The sequence below is a fragment of the Pelophylax lessonae genome (assembly GCF_965119305.1).
Source record: "Pelophylax lessonae genome assembly, chromosome: 9".
Lineage (NCBI taxonomy): Eukaryota > Metazoa > Chordata > Amphibia > Anura > Ranidae > Pelophylax > Pelophylax lessonae.
The window spans coordinates 79,157,927-79,181,429 of NC_138776.1; the positions used below are offsets into that span (position 1 = coordinate 79,157,927).

At 46.7% G+C, this 23,503-nt stretch overlaps 1 protein-coding gene across 1 annotated transcript in view; it reads right to left on the reverse strand.

The window, feature by feature from the left end:
- LOC309564225 (alpha-2-macroglobulin-like) overlaps positions 1-23,503 on the reverse strand; it is a gene marked incomplete at its 3' end in the record, with an annotated part of 271,806 nt that overhangs the window by 140,225 nt on the left and 108,078 nt on the right. Inside the window, 1 exon segment of the mRNA XM_082268852.1 lies at positions 972-1,121. Within this exon segment, the coding sequence (XP_082124978.1) occupies positions 972-1,121 (150 nt within the window).

A 23,503-nucleotide genomic window follows, 5' to 3' on the forward strand; every position in this document is an offset into this window, starting at 1 on the left:
TTGGTACAGGCATTGGGGGACTGTAGCTATGGATTAACTACAAAGTCAACCCATCTGGGGTCTCCTCCTGTGTTAGTCTCCTTCCGAAAGGGGAGAGATGTGACGGGAGTCACTTTGGTTGAGGGGCCCGTGGAACACAGCTTACTTTAGAGAGGTTGAGAAATTCCTGTCTTACTCCCTAGGCCCCTCTTATGTGTGAGTCATCCTGTGTCTATTAGGAACACAGTATGACCAAGAAAATGATGGACAGCTACTTAATGGACACTGTGATTGTGGTTTGGATTACTTCAAATGGGACAGTAATATTTACTCACAATATCCCTCAAGAAATGTATGATACATTAATTCCAATGTATCAGTATGATGGAACATTGTATAAGCCATATATCCTGTTGTAGACTGTTGCCATGAAGTCTGTGACTCCTAAATGATTGCTTAGATGTGGATTCCATGGTTAATTGTTAATTGGAACACCTATCGTCTCCTGCTATTGTCTGTCTAATAAGGTGTTATGTGTTTGTACTTAGGATAATGTGTAGTGACCTCGATAAAGACTGATACCAAAACTCAAGTTCCAGATTCCCGAGATCTGACAATATACTTCTCCTGTTCTGTTATACTAATGCCTTTGTAGCATGATTACTCCTATGTATTAGTGAATACCATATATGATGTCACTTCAATCTGTAAATCTTTGTATGTTACTTAAAATCTCAATAGAAAACGTATGCTTAAAAATGTAATCAGGCTTACCTGACCTGGTGGGGTATATATTCTGTGTGAGTTTGTTCAATAAAAGTTCCAGATCTTATACAAGCTATTCTTGGCTAGTCTTGTATGTAGCGTGGCTAAAATATCTGATATCTATGTTCAAGACTTGAGGAAGCAGTATACTGATGGAAGAACACAAGCACATTGTGGGTCGGTTCCGTCACATACACAAAAAACACACTGGCGACCATCTGGCTTACTTTTTCATCAGTCAGCTCAGCTTCAGGTTTCATTATCACCACACTCTTGTCCACCACCCTAAGACCACAGAGAGATCCTGGAGCAGCTTTAACCTGGAGAGACACATCTGATCCTGGGAGGACCTCATCTGGGGAGAACCCAACAGATACCTGGGGATTAAAAAGTAGGATAAAGAAGAAGATATAAATATCAAAGCTGGAGACAATAATAACAAGAACACCACATTTATTGACCTTTATTTAGAGGAATTTTGAAAAGTATGAGCAGCTCTTATGTTAACTTTTAAAGAAGAACTCTTGTTGGCTCAGTAGTTCCTCTGTAATAGCCTGATGATTTTGAAGTAACCGTTAATCCGCAGGGATTTCCTGTTTGTAAGACAGGTGGCTGCTATTCCTCCTATTCCCCCAGCCACCGGTCTTGGGACAGGCTATTTGTAGTTTTATCCGGCAAGCAGGGACTTGTACTTCCATCCCTGCTTGCTGTAGTGGGCGGAGGGGTCTCACAGACCCCCAGTCTGTACCACCCTTGGAGGTGGTGTCCTCCTCCTCTTCTGCTCCCTGCAAGCACTCACCCAACACCCCCCACCATTCGCCCATCAGTCATCTGTCACTGCTGCATGGGGATGGTTAGAAGAGCAGGCCAGATGACACAGAGTGGGGATCTCCCACTGTGATACATCTTGTATGTGTCAAGGCTGGTTACTGTAAAGTCCCGCTTCATGGAATGGCCCCTGTGATAGACAGCACACTGATCTAGTGCCAGTCCAGAAGGCGGGACTTTATAGTGACCAGGTGTTTCACTTACAATATCTGTCACCACGGGAGATCCCCATTCTGACCTGGCTGGCTCTCCTAATGATCCCTGCTGCACTGATGGACACAGATAAGCTGCACTGATGGGCACAGATAGGCTGCACTTATGGGCACTGATGGGCATAGATAATCTTCACTGATGAGCACAGATAGGCTGCACTAATGGACACTGATGAACCTGCACTAATGGGCACTGATAAGCTGAAATGATGGGCACAGATAGGGTGCACTTATGGGCACTGATGAGGCTGCACTGATGGGCACTGTTGAGGCGGTACTGATGAGGCTGCACTAATGGGCACTGATGAGGCTGCACTGATGGGCATAGATAAGCTGCACTGATGGGCACTGATGAAGCTGCACTGAGGAGCATGGATGAGGCTGCAGTGATGGGTACTGATAAACTGCATTGATGAGGTTTCACTTATGGGCACTGATGAGCTGCACTGATGGGAACTGATGAGGCTGCACTGATATGCTGCACTGATGAACACTGATATGCTGCACTGATGGACACTGAGGTGGCACTGATAGGGCTGCACTTATGGGCACTGATAAGCTGCACTGATTGGCACTGATGAGGCCGCACTGATATGCTGCACTGATGATACTTCACTGATAAGGCAGCACTGATATGCTGCGCTGATGGGCACTGAGGCTGCACTTAGGGGCACTGATAAGCTGCACTGATGTGCACTAATGAGGCTGCACTTAGGGCACTGAAGGGCACTGATAGGCTGCACTGATGGGCCCTGATGAGGCAGCACTGATAAGCACCTACTGACACTGTCCACTGCCAAACATCTGTAAGAAGGGTTTCACCATCCCGCCATTCCTGCAAAGTTTCATTTTTTCTGTCTTATTTCCAGTTTGATGTGTATTGTATGTGACGTTACATATCACAGAGACCAGTATTGTGGTAATATTGAAGTTTATTGAGAATTCCATACATTAAAGGGTTCTGCCATTATTGTGTTATTGATTAGTAAGTTAGCGCTGCACTTTTTAGTTTTTTTCTCATGCCAACATTTACTTGTGCCACATGCTGATGTAAAGCAGCATGTCCCGAACTTTTTCTTTCTGTGTTGCGGCTCGGGATGTGCTCATATACACTATACAAGCACTGATTGCTGTTAGGGATGGGCTGAACATTGTGAAAGTTTGGAACCGAATAACGAACCCCATTAAAGTCTATGGGACCCAAACTGGAAAAAACTAAAAAGTGCCCATTTTGAAGGCTTATATGCTAGTAATTGCCCATAGAATGGTTATGGGGATCCGGGTACTGCCCTGGGGGGCATGTATCAATGAAAAAAAAGTTTGTAAAAAAAATGTTGTTTTTAAATAAGCAGTGATTTACTGATGCTTAAAGTGAAAGCAGAAAAATTCATTTCAATATAGTGCCTGGGGGGACCCCTTAGTTTGCCTGTAAAGTGGCCTTTACACCCTAACCCAATAGAGGCACTCTTGATGAGATAAAAAAATTGACCTTGCTGTGAAAAATAAAAATGATATGCACCTGTCAAACAGGTGGGGAAAAATTGGTCTTAGGGTGTTCGAGGCGCCTTCACACCGAAACCCTACACCAGAACACCTGCCCATGAAGCCTACACCAGAATATTTCTACCAGATAAAATCAACACCCACAACGCTAGGCAGCCTAGAAGTCTTGCAAAGATTCCACATCCCAAAAACACGTATTCAGTGACATTAGCATCAGAGGATTTATAGCTGCTGGTAATCCAGCACTGATTCATTTTGATAAATGTCATCTGGTCCATGGAGTCTGTGGACAGACTATTCTCAGTAACAAAACCTCGGGCAGCACTGAATGTCTGTTCAGAAAGCACGCTGGATGCAGGGCAGCCTAGCAGCTCAATTGCATACTGGGCAAGGTCTGGCCAGTGGTCTATATTCATGACCCAGTAACCCAGTGGATCGTCAACTGGAAAGCTCTCTGTGACGAGACCCTTGCTCGCTCGCTTCCGCTCTCCCGACACTCCTCTGTTTCTAGTGAGTCAGCTTGCAGATCGCAACATCTGATGGTTCGGTCAACCAAGGCTCCGGGATCCGAACTACAGCTATGTGCCGTTCGGAATCCATTAGAACAAACACCAAGCAGGCTGTATGTAAGTTCAAACAGGAAGACATTTATTGGAAGCACACAGCACACTTTTATACAGAATTTGGAACATCCTGACCCCAACAACCGCTTTCCCATTGGTCAATTGCACAGTACATGCCGTTCTCCTTCAGGTCCTCCTTAGCTATGCAAATGAGGACTCAAAAATGAGTCAGCAGGGATTGGTCAGATAGCTTGAGTGGAAGGACTGTTATGTGTAATGAGACAGAAGCCCCCAGGGGACAATCAATGTACACAATAGCCAGACACAGAACAATGGTTCCATAACGAGCCCCTAATACACATTACTCTGAGTGTCAATACATCCCTTAGCAGACAACAGGTGAGTTCATTAGCACAACCGACAATAGGTGAATGGAAAGCCACCTCAGACAAAAGCAAAATTGTTAGACAGTCAGTCTCCCCATTGAACTTCCTGGAATGACCATATTAGGAGTTGTACTTCCTGGTCAGAGACCTCATGGCAAATGGGAACAAATCTCAATATTTCTACATGGAGACCTTGCTGACAAATATGAAGCAATCCAAACCATCACCCATCTGTCCTTAAATTCCAGTGACGGTGAACACTGTCACATATCTTTTCCCCAAAGGTAGACTAATCCAGGTACCAGACCTACAATCGGTCTGTGCCTGAGTTAGTCGGGTAACAAGTCCCAAAGAGTCCATCCATCATGGCAGCTTTCTTGACAAAGTTCCGCATAGTTTGTAAGTTTGTCTTGGCAAGGCTCATGGAGCTCTCATAGCCAATTAGTCTGTGAAAGTCTGGTTTGGGCAGGCCAGACTGGGCTTCTTGGGCACCCTGTGTCCCTAAAAGACACAGGGTGATTTAGACATTAGAGGAGCCTAGTAGGCTGAGAGAAGAACTTTCCAACCTCTCTAAGGTAGACTGTGTTCCACGGGCCCTCCCAATGTCTGCACCCACCCAGTACCCCAAACAAATTGTTGGGAAAACAGTGTTACTCACCCAGCCAACCTCTGCCTCTCTCGCAGAACATACCCGCTGCTGTGGATAAGTGTGGACTGGCCCTTCTCCTGGGAGTCCTTTCAGCCACTGGAGAGAAGACAGGGTGGTGGGGCTCACTTTGTCCGGCTGTTAGGGATCTGGGCCGACTGTCCAGCATCCCTGGGGTGTACAAATGAGGACTGTAGCTTTTGCAGGTGCTGGGCAGAGGTTGGTAGCACTCTGCCCTGTTGCCAGCTCTTCTGCTGGGTTGGGGTTGGCGAATACTACCCCCAGAACCTGGTTGGGGGTCTGCTGTAGAGAGGAGGAATCGCTTACCTCCTCCCCCTGGTATTCCTGCGGGGTAGGTTGGGGATCTGGACCGGCCGCCCAGCATCCTTGTAGGTCTGGTGCAGAGACCGCGGTCCCATCTGCACCATTGGGGTCAGGGCTGTTGTCCCCTTGTGGTTGAGGAGAAGGAATAGTTGTCTCCTCTCCCTGGAAGGTACACTGCTGCTTGGAAGGAAGGACGACACCTTAGGCTCCCTGTAACTCCTGCTGTAGCTGGGGACCTGGGCCGGCTGCCCAGCCTCCCTGTAGGGCCGGTAGAGAGACCTCAGTCCCATCTCCACCTACCATCGGTGGGTCTTCTCAGTACCACCAGTCTGTACTGTCTCTCCAACTGAAGGGTTGTGGGTCTGGATCTGCCACCCAGGACTCCGGCTCTGCTTGCAGGGTAGATTGGGGTGGCATTGGTACTCCTGCTCCAGTTTCCACTCCATTCCGACCAGATGAATCAGGTCTGACCCCAAGTCATCCGCTTTGGGGAGACCCAGTAGGGCTTCCCTGGTGTCCTGGATTTCCCATCGCCGAAACTCTGCAGGACATCCAAAGTCCCTCTCCTCAAAGGCCTTCCACAGCAAGCCCGGGCCACTATAGTCCTCACCTTCCGGCATATTGTCGTCAGCCATCCAGTGGTCGTAGCTGGTGGCATACCACTTTAGTGCCCGGTAAGCTTCATCCAGCCACATCTCCTTCCAAATCAGGTTCCACAGCTCCGTCACCCACTCATCCAGGGGTTGCTCTCCTAGGAAAGGTAACCACAGGGCAACGTATACCTGGAACCGCTGTTCTTCGCTGGGAAGGTTCTCTCTCCGCCTCCACTGCACATCCTCTTAGGCCTCATACCACATTTCCTTTCGAGTGAAATCTCTCCAGTCCAGTATGGCTTCCTCTGATACAGGCCCATCCTGTTGGACCAAGTGTTGCTGCAACCTCCAGAGAAACTCCTCCTCATATGGGGACGCTGCATCTTTAGGCGTTTTCTCAGATTGCTGTATTTCTGCCATTCTCTGCTCATGTTGCCGCTCTCGTTCCCTCTCTTGTCGTTCTAGTTCTTTCTCTTGTCGCTCATCCTGCAGCTGGATGTCTCTAATGGCATTCTGTATGGCAGTCTCTGATGGGTTAGCACCATATAATGCCAACCGCTCTCGAACTCGTTTCTGAAACAAGTCTTCAACTGACCGGGGTCCTGCATCACCACCCCTCTGATCCATCTCTGCTAGCTCACTGATCAGGGTGGCCTTGTTCTTTGTCCCACTGGTCCCTCCACGGCTCTCAAGTAAGTCCTTCAGCGTGGCTCTCCTGCATGCTGCATAGCTGGTCATTGACTGTGGTGGTTTGGAGTGTCCCGGTAACTGGAGAGCAAATCCCACCGCTGCCAACCAATGTGACGAGACCCTTGCTCGCTCGCTTCTGCTCTCCCGACACTCCTCTGTTTCTAGTGAGTCAGCTTGCAGATTGCAACGTCTGATGGTTCGGTCAACCAAGACACCGTCACACTCTCCATCTCTGTTTTCGCCCCTAGATAATCATCCACCATATGATGCAGACACTGCCAATGGGATGTGGAAGCTGACAGCCCTGGATGCCGAGGACTAAAAAAATTGTAAAACGCAACAGACCAACAGAAGCCGCAAAACATTTCTATGACAATGTAACCAACCCAGTCGGGAAAAGCATTAGGTGTCCTCAAAAGATTTCATCTTCTGCTCTCTCTGTGGGAACAGGATGAGTTCTTACAGTGGTAAAGGAGGGTTGACAACCAATAGCGATCATTCTCGAGTCCTTTCGCAGGCTTTGAAGCATGAGGGAGCCCATGAACCGCAAGTTTGCGGAGGCATGAGAAGCAGACTCCTTGGGATCACTGAGGATTACAAACTGTGTCCTCCCAGCCACGTACCACTCCCAATGGTTCTGGGGATGGAAAACCATCTCCTAAGGTTTGTTGTATGTCTTCCTCTGCTACAATGTCTCAAAAACTTCCAGAATCCTCCTCCCTCTCCCCTTGTGTGTTTTGTGGCGTAGGAAGAATGGTGTCTGCATAAAGGGGACCTCGAAAGGAAAGGAAGTCCTCCTTTTCCTCCCACTGCTCTACCTCGAGTGCCCTGTCCATAATGCCATGCAGAGTCTGCTCCAGTAGGAACATAACAGGGATTGTGTCACTGATGCATGCATTGTCACGGCTCACCCTCCTTGTGGCCTCCTCAAATGGTGACAGTACAGTGCATGTATACTTTATCAGCAGCCATTGGCACGGGAAAAAAAGTGGAGCCAGTCTGAGCGCGTTGTTGTGCCATATTGACAGCCCTCTGCACTACATAAAGGCTGCTCGCGCAGCCGCAGCATGTAGTGTGATTGTGCGGGCGAGGAGACAGGGAGAGGAACACGTTTGAGTCACAGCGAGAATGGCTTTTTTTGCAGTTTGTCAGAGAGTGCAGTGAGACATTCCTAGCAGGGAGGGAGAGGAACGTGTTTGAGGCAGGGAGAAAATCATTTCTTTGCAGTTTGTCAGACAGTGCAGTGAGACATTCCTAGCAGTGTAGGTAGGGAGAGAGATTTGTGCTTTTTACAAGTTCAGAGATCAGATTGTGAGAAGTACTGTATATTCTGTAGTGCATACCATAGACCATATACCATACATAGATCTCTATATACAGGGCTATCAATCATATCATATCAGGTGATAGATAAGAGTATTTTAATCGGCCACTGGCGTTTACCCTATACCCACCACATCTTTATCTATATATAGGGTTATCGATTACATCATATCAGGTGATAGAGTATTTTAATCGGTCACTTGTGTATACCCTATTCCCATCACATCTCTATCTATATAAACAGTAGGGCTATTGAATACATCATATCAGGTCATTAAGTATCTATCAGTCAGTTGCGTATACCCTGTATTGATCTCTATCAACATCATGTCCGAAAGGCTGACAAGGAGAGGCCGACGCTCGCAGGAAACGAAAAGTGCGCAAGCAGCCTCTGTGTCCACAGTGAAAAGTGGTGGTCCCAGTCGACATAGTGCATCCTCTGCAGGCAGGGCAGTAGAGTTGGTGGAGTAGATCAATAAGCCGTTCTCATCCTCCTCGTCCTCTGATACCCACGCTCACAGTAGTTTGCCTTCCACCGCAGCTGCCAAAAGCGGACCGTTCCACAGGCTCCTTCTCCACAGCTACTCCTTCTGTCGCCCCACCATCATGCACGGAGGAGTCACCTGAACTATTCGATCATGGTGTCAGTGACATGCTGCTGGGGGATGCACAGCAATTTGAAAGCTGTGATGATGGTTTGAAGGTTAATGAAGGGAATAACGTGAGCCTAGAGAGAGGGGGTGACAATGACGGACAAGAAACCAGCAGTCATGTTGCCACAGCTGAAGAATATTGCCAAGTTTGCTCCAGTGACGAGGAGGGAGGGGTGTAACGCTCCGGCGTTTGTTTAGTGAAATGGATATGCAGCTGCAGAATTTCCACTCAGTAGTCGTGCAGAGATGTGTTGAATCACCATATCCAACTCTCCAGAATCATCATTGTGGCCCAGCCTGCCTCAGCATGCAAATATACAGGCACTCAGTTAAGATGTTCCTGGAGTGATAGATTGTATAGGATAGTATAGAGGTGATGTGCTGAAAGGACAGGCGTGAGTAGTGATAGCAATGATAGGCACTCAATAGTAATGTTCAGGAGTGTTAGCAGATGGTGATAGATAGTATGCAGATAGGTTAGCAATCATGTACAATTAACAGGTGGTAGGGGACAGCAGATGAAGTGTACAGGAATTGCTAACTCAGTGCAAGGATATAGATGGTAGTAGACTCAAGAGCTAGCAATCTATGTAACAGTGCAGATGATAGAAATAGTAATGCATAGATAGCAACAGTCTTTAGTATACAAGAGTAGATAGTGCAAGTTGATAGGAAGGAATCCCCTGCGGGGTACTTATCACTAGTTGGTTTTAGAGAGATGAGGGGTCCGGTAATGAGGAGAAGGATCGGTAGCGAGATACAGGATCCGTAGCGAGATACAGGAAATAGCTGGAGGCTTCGGCAGCGTCAGACAAGGCTGTGTAACAAGCGGTTTGTACGAACACCTTGTGAGTGAAAACCGGCGATTGAAATAGCCGCTCAGAGCGGCGCCTAGTGATGACGTCACGAGATTTAAAGGGACAGGTAGCTATATGCGGAAGAATTGGGCTGGAAGGGTACCGAAGGTACCAGAATCTTACAAGGGGATGATGAGGTCACTGACTGTACTTGGGTGCCTGATAGGATAGAGAAGGAGGGGGGGGGGTAGGAACAACTCCAACGAGGCAGGATGTGCTCCAGGGGCTGCCATAGCAGTAGCCAACCTATTGCGTCACAGCACAGAGCTCCACAGGTGCAGGGTGCTGCAAAATCCCAGCCACTTGGGCACCACATGCTTGACAAGGCATATGACGACCTGCCATGCAGTCCGTTGGCAACAGCACCTGAAAGACCAACCAGATCAAAACAAGCATACATCACCTTGCTCCTCATCTGTGATCTCTAACCCTACTATACCTCATGGCTTCTCAAATACCAGCATTGAGAGGGATTATGGTATAGCAATGAGTGACACAGAGACTTGCACCCAATCTGCTAGCAATACACCACCGCTTGATTTGAGCAGCAGGCAAATTTCACTACCCCAGTAGAAAGAAATACTGTCCCAGCCATCCACATGCTCAGCGTCTTAATACTAGCTTGGCCAAATTGCTAGCATTACAATTGCTGCCTTTTCATCTTGTAGACTCTGCTCCCTTTCGCAAATTTGTGGAATGTGCTGCACCACAGTGACAGGTCCCAAAAAGGCATTTCTTTTTAAGTAAGGCCATTCTGGCTCTATACCATCATGTGGAAGGTTGTGTTTTGGCCTTGTTGGACAGAGCGGAAGGTGCACATTACTGCTGACTCTTGTTTCAGCAGGCATGGATAGGGACGATACATTTAGTTCACGGTGCACTGGGTAACTCTGCTGGCAGCTGGGAAGGATGCCGGACAGGGTTAAGTGTTGCAGCTTGTTTTGTCACCACGCTTCCAAAAACCTGGTGCTGGTTCTGCCACATCTGGCCACTCCACCATCTCCTCCTCCTCCATGTCCTCTTCTGCTCAATTATCCTCTGAAGCAGCAGTGCTCCCTAGGCATTATAGGGGCTACGCAAGCAGTCAGGCTAAAATATGCCATGCCGTGCTTCAGTTGGTCTGTCTAGGGGATAGGAGTCACACCAGTGCAGAGATTCTGTCAGCTCTGCAGGGGCAGGCTCAGAGATGATTGACGCCACGACAGCATGAGCCAGGAATGGTTGTATGTGACAATGGCACCAACCTTCTCTCCGCCCTCCGACAGGGACAATTGACACATGTTCCATGTTTGGCACATGTTCTGAATCTGGTGGTGCAGCGTTTCTTGAGCAGATACCCGGGCTTCCAAGATCTCCTGAGGCAGGCCAGAAAAGTCTGTGGCCATTTCCACCTTTCGTTCATTGCCAGTGCTCGCTTATCTGACATTCAACGGGAATTCAACCTGCCCACCAACCGGCTCATTTGTGACATGCAAACCAGGTGTAACTCAATGTTGGCAATGCTGCAGCGGCTGCACATGCAGCAGAGGGCCATAAATGAGTACCTGTGTGAGTATGGCACAAGGACAGGGGAGGTTGGCTTTTTTTCGCCACGCCAGTGGCTTTTGATAAAGGATGCATGCATCATCCCGTCATCATTTGAGGAGGCCACAAGGATGGTGAGCTGGGACGATTCATGAATCAGTGACACTATCCCTCTAGTCTACCTGCTGGAGCACACGCTGCGTTGAATCATGGACAGGGCACTTGAGGCAGAACAGCGGGAGGAAGAGGAGGACTTCCTTTCATCACAAGGCCCCCTTTATGCAGATATCATTCCTGCAGGGCCACAAAACACGCAGGAGGAAGAGGAGAAGGAGGAGTATTTCGGCAGCATGGATATAGAGGATAGCATACAGCAGTCTTTAAGGGATGGTTTTGATTCCCCAGAAACCCCAGGAGTTGTACGTGGTTGGGGAGTGACCCAGAGGACTCAGAAGCTCATGCCTCCACCAACTTACATTGCATAGGCTCCCTCATTCTTTAAAGCCTGCGAAAGGACCCGAGGATTCATGCTATCAAGGAGAGGGATAATTACTGGTTGGCATCCTTTCTTGAGCCACGTTACAGGGGTAAAGTTGCAAAGCTCATTCTGCCTTCGCAGAGGGAGCAGAGGATGAAAAATCTTGAGGAGGCCTTGAAAAAAAATTTGTGTACCACCTTTCCAGACACTGGGAGGTCAACATTCTCTGGAGGTGTTTCTGAGGCATCGTTCAGCCAAAGGAGGAGCGGTGGAGAAGGTGGCCAGCTTAACTATGCCTTTAAAAAGTTCTTTAGTCCTCAGCAGCACCCAGGGCTTTTAGGTTTAAGCAACCATCAGCAGCGTCTCCATCATATGGTGCATGATTATCTAGGCGCAAGAGCAGACTTGGAGACCTTTCCAGTGAGCATCCACTGGGTTACTGTAAGGTAAACCGGATTTCCTCCACCAGAAGGCCAGTACAGACTTTCGTTCACGCCCATGCACATTGCACACCTGAACTCACCAATTAGCATTTGGCTCCAAGTGGCCTATTCAAACTGCTCTAGTACTGTGAGCAGTTGCTGATTGGTCTTCAGCTTGCTCCCGTGGTTCTGAGGCCTGATCTGTTGTTACTACTCACCTGTGTATGACCCGGCCTGCCTTTGAACTTTTCTTCTGCCCCTGCTCCTGCTCTGTTGCTTACTACCCTGACCTTGGCTTGCTTAAACGGACCTGATCTGCCTGCTTACCCTGTATCACGTTGCCCGGCTGTTATCGACCTTGGCTTATCTTCTGGACTTGCTTTCTTGCTGATTCGTTACCTCTCTGCCCGGTTTCTGCTGGCTACTGCTCCCACACTCTGGTGCCAAGCTGCCACTGCACCCTGTTCCAAGGACTGTGACTACCAGCTGTACCCACCTACGGAGTGAACACCACCAGCTAGCTGCTACGGCACTCGTGCCACTCCTTGCCTTACACTCTCTGTTCCCACCTTCAGGAGTATCAGGGGGGAGGAGCAAGAGAGGCCTCCACAACATTCCAGTCTTCACCAAGTATGTGATAGGTACTGGGTCTTGAGGATGGACCACTGGCCAGAACTTGCTCAATATGCAGTGGAGCTACTGGCCTGTCCTGCTTCCAACATGCTTTTGTGAGGTTTTGTGACGGACAAAAGAGTGCGTCTGTCCACAGACTCTTTTGACCAGCTGTCTTTTATCAAAATGAACCAGTCCTGGATCAACAAGAGCTATCAAGTCCCTGATGCTGATGTAACTGTTTGAATTTGCTAGGGGTCTGCCATCCCTTGAATATGGGATGGCATATGCTGCCTATTCTATTCCTCTACCTTGATTCTGCTAGCTTCCAACAATGTTTTTGGTTTAGGTCACTACCAACCCCAAGGCCTAATTTTTCTGCACTTGTATGACAGGTGCATACAATTTAAATGTTGTATGTCATTTTTAACAGCAGGCCCTGTCCCTGTGCCCTGCGAGGGGTTATGGTGTTCAGGCACCACCAACACCAAAGGCCCAATATTTTTGCACCTGTTTGCTAAGTACATGCAATTTAAAATTTGTATGGAATTATTACCAGCAGGTCCCGTTCCTGCACCCAGAAAGAGTAACTGCGAGGGCTTGGTTACGGTGTTCAGGCACCACCAACAGCAAAGGCCCAATTTTTGGCACCTGTATAGTACATGCAATTTCAAATTTGTATGGAATTCTTACCAGCAGGTCCCGTTCCTGCGCCCAGCAAAAGTAACTGCGAGGGCTTAATTACGGTGTTCAGGCACCACCAACAGCAAAGGCCCAAATTTTGGCACCTGTATAGTACATTCAGTTTCATATTTGTATGGAATGCTTACCAGCAGGTTCCATTCCTGCACCCAGCAAGAGTAACTGCGAGGGCTTGGTTACGGTGTTCAGGCACCACCAACACCAAAGGCCCAATTTATAGCACCTGTATAGTACATGCAATTTCAAATTTGTATGGAATTCTTACCAGCAGTTCCCATTCCTGCACCCAGCAAGAGTAACTGTGAGGGGTTGCAGTGTTCAGGCACCACCAACAACCAAGGCCCAATTTTTCTGCACCTGTATGACAAGTACATGCGATTTCAAATTTGTATGGATTTTTTAGCAGCAGGGCCCGTTCCTGCGCCCAGCAAGAGTAACTGCGAGGGGTTACGGTGTTCAGGCACCACAAACAACCAAGGCCCAATTTTTCTGCACCTGTATGACAAGTACATGCGATTTGAAATTTGTATGTATATTTGTATATGACATTTTTTGCTTTAGAAATGTCAGTATTGCTGCAGCAGACTACATACATTGTAGAGATGCACTACTTTACAGGCACATTCAGGGGACCTCCCAGGCACGATATTTAAAGGAATTTTTCATTTTTATAGTTTCACTTTAAGCCACATTAAAATCAGTAATTTACTGATTCTTTAAAAATGATCGTTTTTTTTAAAAAAAGAAATGTATTGCTACATGTTCCCCAGGTCAGTACCCGGACCCTCATACACTTTTTTTGGGGCAATAACTTGCATTTAAGCCTTCAAAATGAGGCTGTTTTATTTTCGAGATTCGAGTCCCATAGACTTCAATGGGGTTCATTTATTCAAACAAACTTTTCCTCTGTTCGCGGTGTTCTGGTGCGAACCCAACCGGGGGGTGTTCGGCTCATCACTGCTGCATGGCCCCTTTTAGCCTGACTCATTTAATAGCCCCTTGAACACTTAGGGGTTACTTGTGGTTTACAGGACTATTCAGCAGAGGAGGACATGGAGGAGGAGGAGGAGGGGGCAGATCTGACAAATTTCGCATTAAGCTGTATGGAGACATGGGGGCACAACAAGCTGCAGCACTGAGCCCTGTCCCACATCCTTCCAAGTTGCAAGCAGAGTTATCCAGTGTGCTGTGAATGAAATATATCATCCCTGACCATGCTTGCTTCCAGCAGTAACGTGGACTTTGTGGCTGACTGCCATGCCCAACGATGCCACAACATTGCCTTCCACGTCAGAGTACAGAGCTGGAATGGCATTACGTGAAAAGAAATAGCGACTGGGAACCTGCCATAGTGGTAAAGCACATTCTGAAAAATTCACTGAAGGGTGCACAATCCACCAGATGGAAAGGCAGAAGTTGTAAAGCCAGTAGCTTTGACAAGATTGCATTTAGACGCTGGGCATATGGGTGGCAGAAATTTGTCAGCTATAGTCTACAGCTGGTGGTGTGCTACTGGCAGATGTGCTGCAAGGACCTGGGACACCTTGTGCTATACCATCATCCCTGTCAGTGAACGTTTCTGAGAGGTCATAAGGTATAGCAGGGGTAGACTGAGGTGAATAAGGAGGAGGAACAGAATTGCGCCCCTTTTGTGTAGCTTTCAGGTGCTCTTGCCAACGGGCTGAGTGGTGGGTGGTTAAATGCCTTGTCAAGCATGTGGTGTCCAAATGGCTGGTGTTTTTGCCACGCTTGATGTGCTTGAGACAATGTTGTGACAGTGCGATTGGCTGCACATGTGCTAAAAAAGGCCCAGACAGCTGAGCTGTGGGAAGTGGGTTGGGAGATAACAGCTCCACAATGTGATGGTATAGGGCAGCTGCTCTCTACTCTTCCATGATGGCTGCCTCTTTGGGGTACAGCCTCACTAATTAAATATATAATTACTGGAATGTGTCTACAGTTCAATCATAATTACATAAAGCAAGTAAGAGCAATATGTTTATCTCCTGTTGTGGTTGGAGGGGGAGAGTACAAACATGTTTTTCATTTATAAGGCTACAACCTACTTATCGTGCTGCGTGTTACTAACTAGTGTGGCTGGCTGGCTGCAGAATGAAGGGTGTGATTTATGTTGAAGTGAGCTTGTTCACATTTAACATGTACAGGCCTGGTGTACCCTCCCACATTCACTGAAATTCCCAAAGCATGATGGAAAGTGTAAGTTCATTACAGGCTAAAGAGAGAGGAGAGGATATGATGTAATCACTCCTCCTTGGCAAAACAGATTTTGCATCTTTTGAATTAGAGAGAAGACTTCCTGAAAATTCAGTTAGTTAGACTTTTCTCTTCAATGGTAAGGAATTTCACAAATGTAATAACTGTTTAATGTTTTGTGTAGGGGGGTGTACTAATGGGCGATTTTTTTGCTGATCCCGGAGTTCTGCTTTAAATCAATAAAAGTGATATCACTCTAAATGCAGCACTGCAGTAATAATAAATCATACAATAAAGAGGGAGGTCACGTGAGTGCAGTGCACAGCTGCACTCTGAAATAAGGTATTTTGCTGCATGATTTTTAAAAAACAGACACTGCACAGTTTATCTTGCTGTAAGATAGGGGCTTCCAGGATTTGAAATTAGTGATTTTACAGCCATAGAGGATTAGTGGTGGGAAGGGAGATTGCTCATACACACAGACTCCTCAGCTGACAGGCAGGGAGGGAGGGGGAGAGGGAAAGACCAGGTATTTTACAGTATAGAGAGGGACAAATGACACTGCACAAGCCCTATGCTGTATATGCTGCTGTAGAGGAACAGTTTTTTTTTTATTATTATTTATTTTTTAGGGTTACAACCACTTTCATAGGAGCAAGTCAGGGCGAAAGATGGGTAGCATCTTAAAAGAGGATAGTTTGGGTTCCCCATGCTCTCATTATAACCCTCTTTGCTGTCATAAGAATATACATAACTAGTTTAAATTGAGTGGCAATGCAACCTTTAGGTTGTCTAGTCGAGAACTTTGTATGGGTTTTTATAAAGGACATACCCATAACAATATAGAGCCATTGATAGACTATAATCCAAACTCTTTTCACATTTGCACAGTCCCACCAAATATGCCTATATATATGTTTGACATTCTCAAAAGCACTTGGGGGAATGGGTTGGAATCGCACAGGAAATTCTCAGGGGGAAAAGGTACTATCAAAGAAGATCCTTATTGTTCGCCATCACGGCCAACACTTGAGTAAAACTTTTGGCAATGTTAGTCCACAATAGAGCCCATTCCTGTTCCGATGTGTTACTGCCCAAGTCACCATCCCATTTGACAGTGTAAGAGAAGGGGGTATGCACTGTTGATGAGGACAATAAAGAATATACAAGAGTAATAAGGAATGGCCCTCCTGGCATGTTCAGAAATGCATGCTCAAAAGCAATGAAACAGGAGAGATCAGTAATGCCATTTGTTTGTGATTGCAAAAAATGCTTAATTCATAAATAATGAAAAACTTCGCTAGGCTCAAGTTTTTGTCTTTTACAGTATTTAAGGTTTCACTTTCAAATAGAAGAAGCTGATTTGTTCAAGTAATGTGTTATTAGTAGTGTTGAGCGAACACGGACTGTATTATTCGTGTTCGTACCGAATAATTGGATTTTTTGTACCCGAACACGGACACGGACACTTTACTGTATGTTCGGGTAAAAATCCGTGTTCGGTCGTTTTATTTCCGGGTTTTGCATGCTTTGGCGCTCTTTTCATGGCGGGCTTTCAACAGCCAATCAACAATCGTTTAACTGGTGTGCCTTAAGCCATCCCAGCCATGCCTGCAAATGTCTCAGTAGCTGTGATTGGCCGTCTGAAGCATGTGACCAAGTCTTTATAAGTTCGAGGCAGCTGCCGCAGCAGCGTCATTATGCTGCTTAGATTCAGGGACAGAGCACACATCAACGTGCTGGCTGCTGATTAGGGAAAGATAGGCAGGAAAAAACCATTTGTGTCCGGATAGAATTGAGGGACAGGTCGGAGTGTTTAGGCAGGGCGAGTTGTAGGCATTTTAGGGATAGAGTCTGCTGAATTATAGGGTCAGTGTCTTCTACAAACTACAATCGATATTGCTGTGTGGGGGGTGGGGTGAATCTGCACTCAATCCTGATCTACGATCTCTTCTCAATCCTGTTAGGGACAGAGTCTGCTGAATTTTAGGGAAACTGTGTTCTACAAACTACAATCGATATTGCTGTGTGGTGTGGGATTGGAGATAGGCAGGTGTCAGTGATCCACATCCATTTTTCTGTGTGTGAGCTGCAGTGAACACAATCTTTTTGGGCTGCAGTGAACACAATCTTTTTGGGCTGCAGTGAACACAATCTTTTTGGGCTGCAGTGAACACAATCTTTTTGGGCTGCAGTGAACACAATCTTTTTGGGCTGCAGTGAACACAATCTTTTTGGGGTGCAGTGAACAAAATCTTTTTGGGGTGCAGTGAACACAATCCTTTTTGGTGTGCAGTGAACACAATCTTTGTGGGGTGCAGTGAACAAAATCCTTTGTGGGGTGCAGTGAACACAATCTTTTTGGGGTGCAGTGAACAAAATCCTTTTTGGGGTGCAGTGAACAACATCCTTTTTGGGGTGCAGTGAACACAATCTTTTTGGGGTGCAGTGAACAAAATCCTTTGTGGGGTGCAGTGAACACAATCTTTTTGGGGTGCAGTGAACACAATCTTTTTGGGGTGGAGTGAACAACATCCTTTTTGGGGTGCAGTGAACAAAATCCTTTTTGGGGTGCAGTGAACAAAATCATTTTTGGGGTGCAGTGAACACAATATTTTTGGGGTGCAGTGAACACAATCTTTGTGGGGTGCAGTGAACACAATCTTTTTGGGGTGGAGTGAACAACATCCTTTTTGGGGTGCAGTGAACAACATCCTTTTTGGGGTGCAGTGAACACAATCTTTTTGGGGTGCAGTGAACACAATCTTTGTGGGGTACAGTGAACAGAATCTTTGTGGGGTGCAGTGAACACAATCTTTGGGGGGTACAGTGAACACAATCTTTGTGAGGTGCAGTGAACACAATCTTTGTGGGGTGCAGTGAACACAATCATTGTGGGGTGCAGTGAACTCAATCTTTGTGGGGTACAGTGAACACAATCTCATACTTCTGAAGGTTTGAGGGTGCTGCCTGTTCCATACTCCCCCTACTCCTCATCTAGCCTTTTAGGGGTACAAACAATAGTAATTGGGGCCTAGTGTGGTTGTGTACGTGTGATATACATACACTTTTTTGGGATCATATTTTCTATTCCGCTATTTAATCAAAAACCTTTGGGGATCAGTTAAATTGGGGGATAGTCTGTGTTGGTACGTGTGAGAGAGATCCACCTTTCCAAGTTGTTGGGGTTCATCTCATACTTCTGAAGGTTTGAGGGTGCTGCCTGTTCCATACTCCCCCTACTCCTAGCCTTTTAGGGGTACAAACAATAGTAATTGGGGCCTAGTGTGGTTGTGTACGTGTGATATACATACACTTTTTTGGGATCATATTTTCTATTCCGCTATTTAATCAAAAACCTTTGGGGATCAGTTAAATTGGGGGATAGTCTGTGTTGGTACGTGTGAGAGAGATCCACCTTTCCAAGTTGTTGGGGTTCATCTCATACTTCTGAAGGTTTGAGGGTGCTGCCTGTTCCATACTCCCCCTACTCCTAGCCTTTTAGGGGTACAAACAATAGTAATTGGGGCCTAGTGTGGTTGTGTACGTGTGATATACATACACTTTTTTGGGATCATATTTTCTATTCCGCTATTTAATCAAAAACCTTTGGGGATCAGTTAAATTGGGGGATAGTCTGTGTTGGTACGTGTGAGAGAGATCCACCTTTCCAAGTTGTTGGGGTTCATCTCATACTTCTGAAGGTTTGAGGGTGCTGCCTGTTCCATACTCCCCCTACTCCTAGCCTTTTAGGGGTACAAACAATAGTAATTGGGGCCTAGTGTGGTTGTGTACGTGTGATATACATACACTTTTTTGGGATCATATTTTCTATTCCGCTATTTAATCAAAAACCTTTGGGGATCAGTTAAATTGGGGGATAGTCTGTGTTGGTACGTGTGAGAGAGATCCACCTTTCCAAGTTGTTGGGGTTCATCTCATACTTCTGAAGGTTTGAGGGTGCTGCCTGTTCCATACTCCCCCTACTCCTAGCCTTTTAGGGGTACAAACAATAGTAATTGGGGCCTAGTGTGGTTGTGTACGTGTGATATACATACACTTTTTTTGGATCATATTTTCTATTCCGCTATTTAATCAAAAACCTTTGGGGATCAGTTAAATTGGGGGATAGTCTGTGTTGGTACGTGTGAGAGAGATCCACCTTTCCAAGTTGTTGGGGTTCATCTCATACTTCTGAAGGTTTGAGGGTGCTGCCTGTTCCATACTCCCCCTACTCCTAGCCTTTTAGGGGTACAAACAATAGTAATTGGGGCCTAGTGTGGTTGTGTACGTGTGATATACATACACTTTTTTGGGATCATATTTTCTATTCCGCTATTTAATCAAAAACCTTTGGGGATCAGTTAAATTGGGGGATAGTCTGTGTTGGTACGTGTGAGAGAGATCCACCTTTCCAAGTTGTTGGGGTTCATCTCATACTTCTGAAGGTTTGAGGGTGCTGCCTGTTCCATACTCCCCCTACTCCTAGCCTTTTAGGGGTACAAACAATAGTAATTGGGGCCTAGTGTGGTTGTGTACGTGTGATATACATACACTTTTTTTGGATCATATTTTCTATTCCGCTATTTAATCAAAAACCTTTGGGGATCAGTTAAATTGGGGGATAGTCTGTGTTGGTACGTGTGAGAGAGATCCACCTTTCCAAGTTGTTGGGGTTCATCTCATACTTCTGAAGGTTTGAGGGTGCTGCCTGTTCCATACTCCCCCTACTCCTCATCTAGCCTTTTAGGGGTACAAACAATAGTAATTGGGGCCCAGTGTGGTTGTGTACGTGTGATATACATACACTTTTTTGGGATCATATTTTCTATTCCGCTATTTAATCAAAAACCTTTGGGGATCAGTTAAATTGGGGGATAGTCTGTGTCGGTACGTGTGAGAGAGATCCACCTTTCCAAGTTGTTGGGGTTCATCTCATACTTCTGAAGGTTTGAGGGTGCTGCCTGTTCCATACCCCCCCTACTCCTCATCTAGCCTTTTAGGGGTACAAACAATAGTAATTGGGGCCTAGTGTGGTTGTGTACGTGCGAGATACATACACTTTTTTTGATCATATTTCCTATTCCGCTATTCAATAAAAACCTTTGAGGATCAATTGAATTGCGGGATAGTCTGTGTCGGTACGTGTGAGAGAGATCCACCTTTCCAAGTTGTTGGGGTTCATCTCATACTTCTGAAGGTTTGAGGGTGCTGCCTGTTCCATACTCCCCCTACTCCTCATCTAGCCTTTTAGGGGTACAAACAATAGTAATTGGGGCCTAGTGTGGTTGTGTACGTGTGATATACATACACTTTTTTTGGATCATATTTTCTATTCCGCTATTTAATCAAAAACCTTTGGGGATCAGTTAAATTGGGGGATAGTCTGTGTTGGTACGTGTGAGAGAGATCCACCTTTCCAAGTTGTTGGGGTTCATCTCATACTTCTGAAGGTTTGAGGGTGCTGCCTGTTCCATACCCTTCCTACTCCTCATCTAGCCTTTTAGGGGTACAAACAATAGTAATTGGGGCCTAGTGTGGTTGTGTACGTGCGAGATACATACACTTTTTTTGATCATATTTCCTATTCCGCTATTCAATAAAAACCTTTGAGGATCAATTGAATTGCGGGATAGTCTGTGTCGGTACGTGTGAGAGAGATCCACCTTTCCAAGTTGTTGGGGTTCATCTCATACTTCTGAAGGTTTGAGGGTGCTGCCTGTTCCATACTCCCCCTACTCCTCATCTAGCCTTTTAGGGGTACAAACAATAGTAATTGGGGCCTAGTGTGGTTGTGTACGTGTGATATACATACACTTTTTTTGGATCATATTTTCTATTCCGCTATTTAATCAAAAACCTTTGGGGATCAGTTAAATTGGGGGATAGTCTGTGTTGGTACGTGTGAGAGAGATCCACCTTTCCAAGTTGTTGGGGTTCATCTCATACTTCTGAAGGTTTGAGGGTGCTGCCTGTTCCATACTCCCCCTACTCCTCATCTAGCCTTTTAGGGGTACAAACAATAGTAATTGGGGCCCAGTGTGGTTGTGTACGTGTGATATACATACACTTTTTTGGGATCATATTTTCTATTCCGCTATTTAATCAAAAACCTTTGGGGATCAGTTAAATTGGGGGATAGTCTGTGTCGGTACGTGTGAGAGAGATCCACCTTTCCAAGTTGTTGGGGTTCATCTCATACTTCTGAAGGTTTGAGGGTGCTGCCTGTTCCATACCCCCCCTACTCCTCATCTAGCCTTTTAGGGGTACAAACAATAGTAATTGGGGCCTAGTGTGGTTGTGTACGTGTGATATACATACACTTTTTTTGGATCATATTTTCTATTCCGCTATTTAATCAAAAACCTTTGGGGATCAGTTAAATTGGGGGATAGTCTGTGTCGGTACGTGTGAGAGAGATCCACCTTTCCAAGTTGTTGGGGTTCATCTCATACTTCTGAAGGTTTGAGGGTGCTGCCTGTTCCATACCCCCCCTACTCCTCATCTAGCCTTTTAGGGGTACAAACAATAGTAATTGGGGCCTAGTGTGGTTGTGTACGTGCGAGATACATACACTTTTTTTGATCATATTTCCTATTCCGCTATTCAATAAAAACCTTTGAGGATCAATTGAATTGCGGGATAGTCTGTGTCGGTACGTGTGAGAGAGATCCACCTTTCCAAGTTGTTGGGGTTCATCTCATACTTCTGAAGGTTTGAGGGTGCTGCCTGTTCCATACTCCCCCTACTCCTCATCTAGCCTTTTAGGGGTACAAACAATAGTAATTGGGGCCCAGTGTGGTTGTGTACGTGTGATATACATACACTTTTTTGGGATCATATTTTCTATTCCGCTATTTAATTTAACTGGGCCTCCATGCGAGACCTGTGTGCCTTGTTGCGCTGTTTTGAGTACTCCACCAACATGGCCAGTGGCAATGACGCCGTTCTCAGCTTAACTATCCCACTTCTATGCCTCCTTGAAAAAACAATTCGGGCGATGATGGAAGAGGATGTGGCACAGGATGAGGAGGAGGAGGAGGATGAAGAGGTAACATTTCCAAGGCTTTCAGGGCAGTCATTCGCAAGGGGCTCCGAGGGTGGGTTCCTGCACACGCAAACGCCAGGGACGCAATTGTCCAGCAGGGGCACAGTTCTGGAGGATGAGGAGGATGAGGAGGAGGAGGAGCTGGAGGAGGAGATGGAACCATGTTCACAGCAGGGTGGCACCCAGGCCAGCTCATGGCCATCACTGGTGCGTGGCTGGGGGGATACAGAGGACACGGACGATACACCTCCCACAGAGGACAGCCTTTCGTTGCCTCTGGGCAGCCTGGCACACATGAGCGATTACATGCTGCAGTGTCTCCACAACGACCGCCGAGTTGCCCACATTCTAACTTGTGCTGATTACTGGGTGGCCACGCTGCTGGATCCCCGTTACAAGGACAACGTACCGTCCTTAATTCACTCACTGGAGCGCGATCGCAAGATGCGCGAGTACAAGCGCACGCTGGTAGACGCCATGCTGCTGGCATTCCCATCTGACAGCGGGGCCACAGTGGAAGCACAAGGCAGAGGAGGAGGAGGAGGAGGTCGCCAACGCAACCAGGGCACCGCCAGCACCTCAGAAGGCAGGGTTAGCATGGCCGAAATGTGGAAAAGCTTTGTCAGCACGCCACAACAAACAGCAGCACCAGCAGCTCAGATGGAACGTCTTAGCAGGAGGCAGCATTTTACCAACATGGTGGAGCAGTATGTGTGCACACGCCTACATGTAGTGAATGACGGGTCTGCCCCCTTCAACTTCTGGGTCTCCAAATTGGGCACATGGCTTGAGCTTGCCCTTTACGCCTTGGAGGTGCTGGCGTGCCCTGCAGCCAGTGTATTATCTGAACGGGTATTTAGCACGGCTGGGGGCGTTATAACAGACAAGCGCAGCCGCCTGTCCAGAGACAATGTGGACAAGCTCACGTTCATTAAAATGAACCAGGCATGGATCCCACGGGACTTTTCCGTACCTTATGCAGAATAGCAATGGATACCGACCTTACCCACCCATTGTTCCATTTTTGCTCTTTCTCACTCTTTTGGGGTGTACCCTCATTTAAAATTTTTGAAAAGAAGCAGTGTTGGCTACCTCGTCCTCCTCCTCAGGGCCAGATTAATGTAGGGGCTATTGGAGCTGCAGCTCCAGGCCCCTACCTTTTATATAGGCCCCGGGTTGGC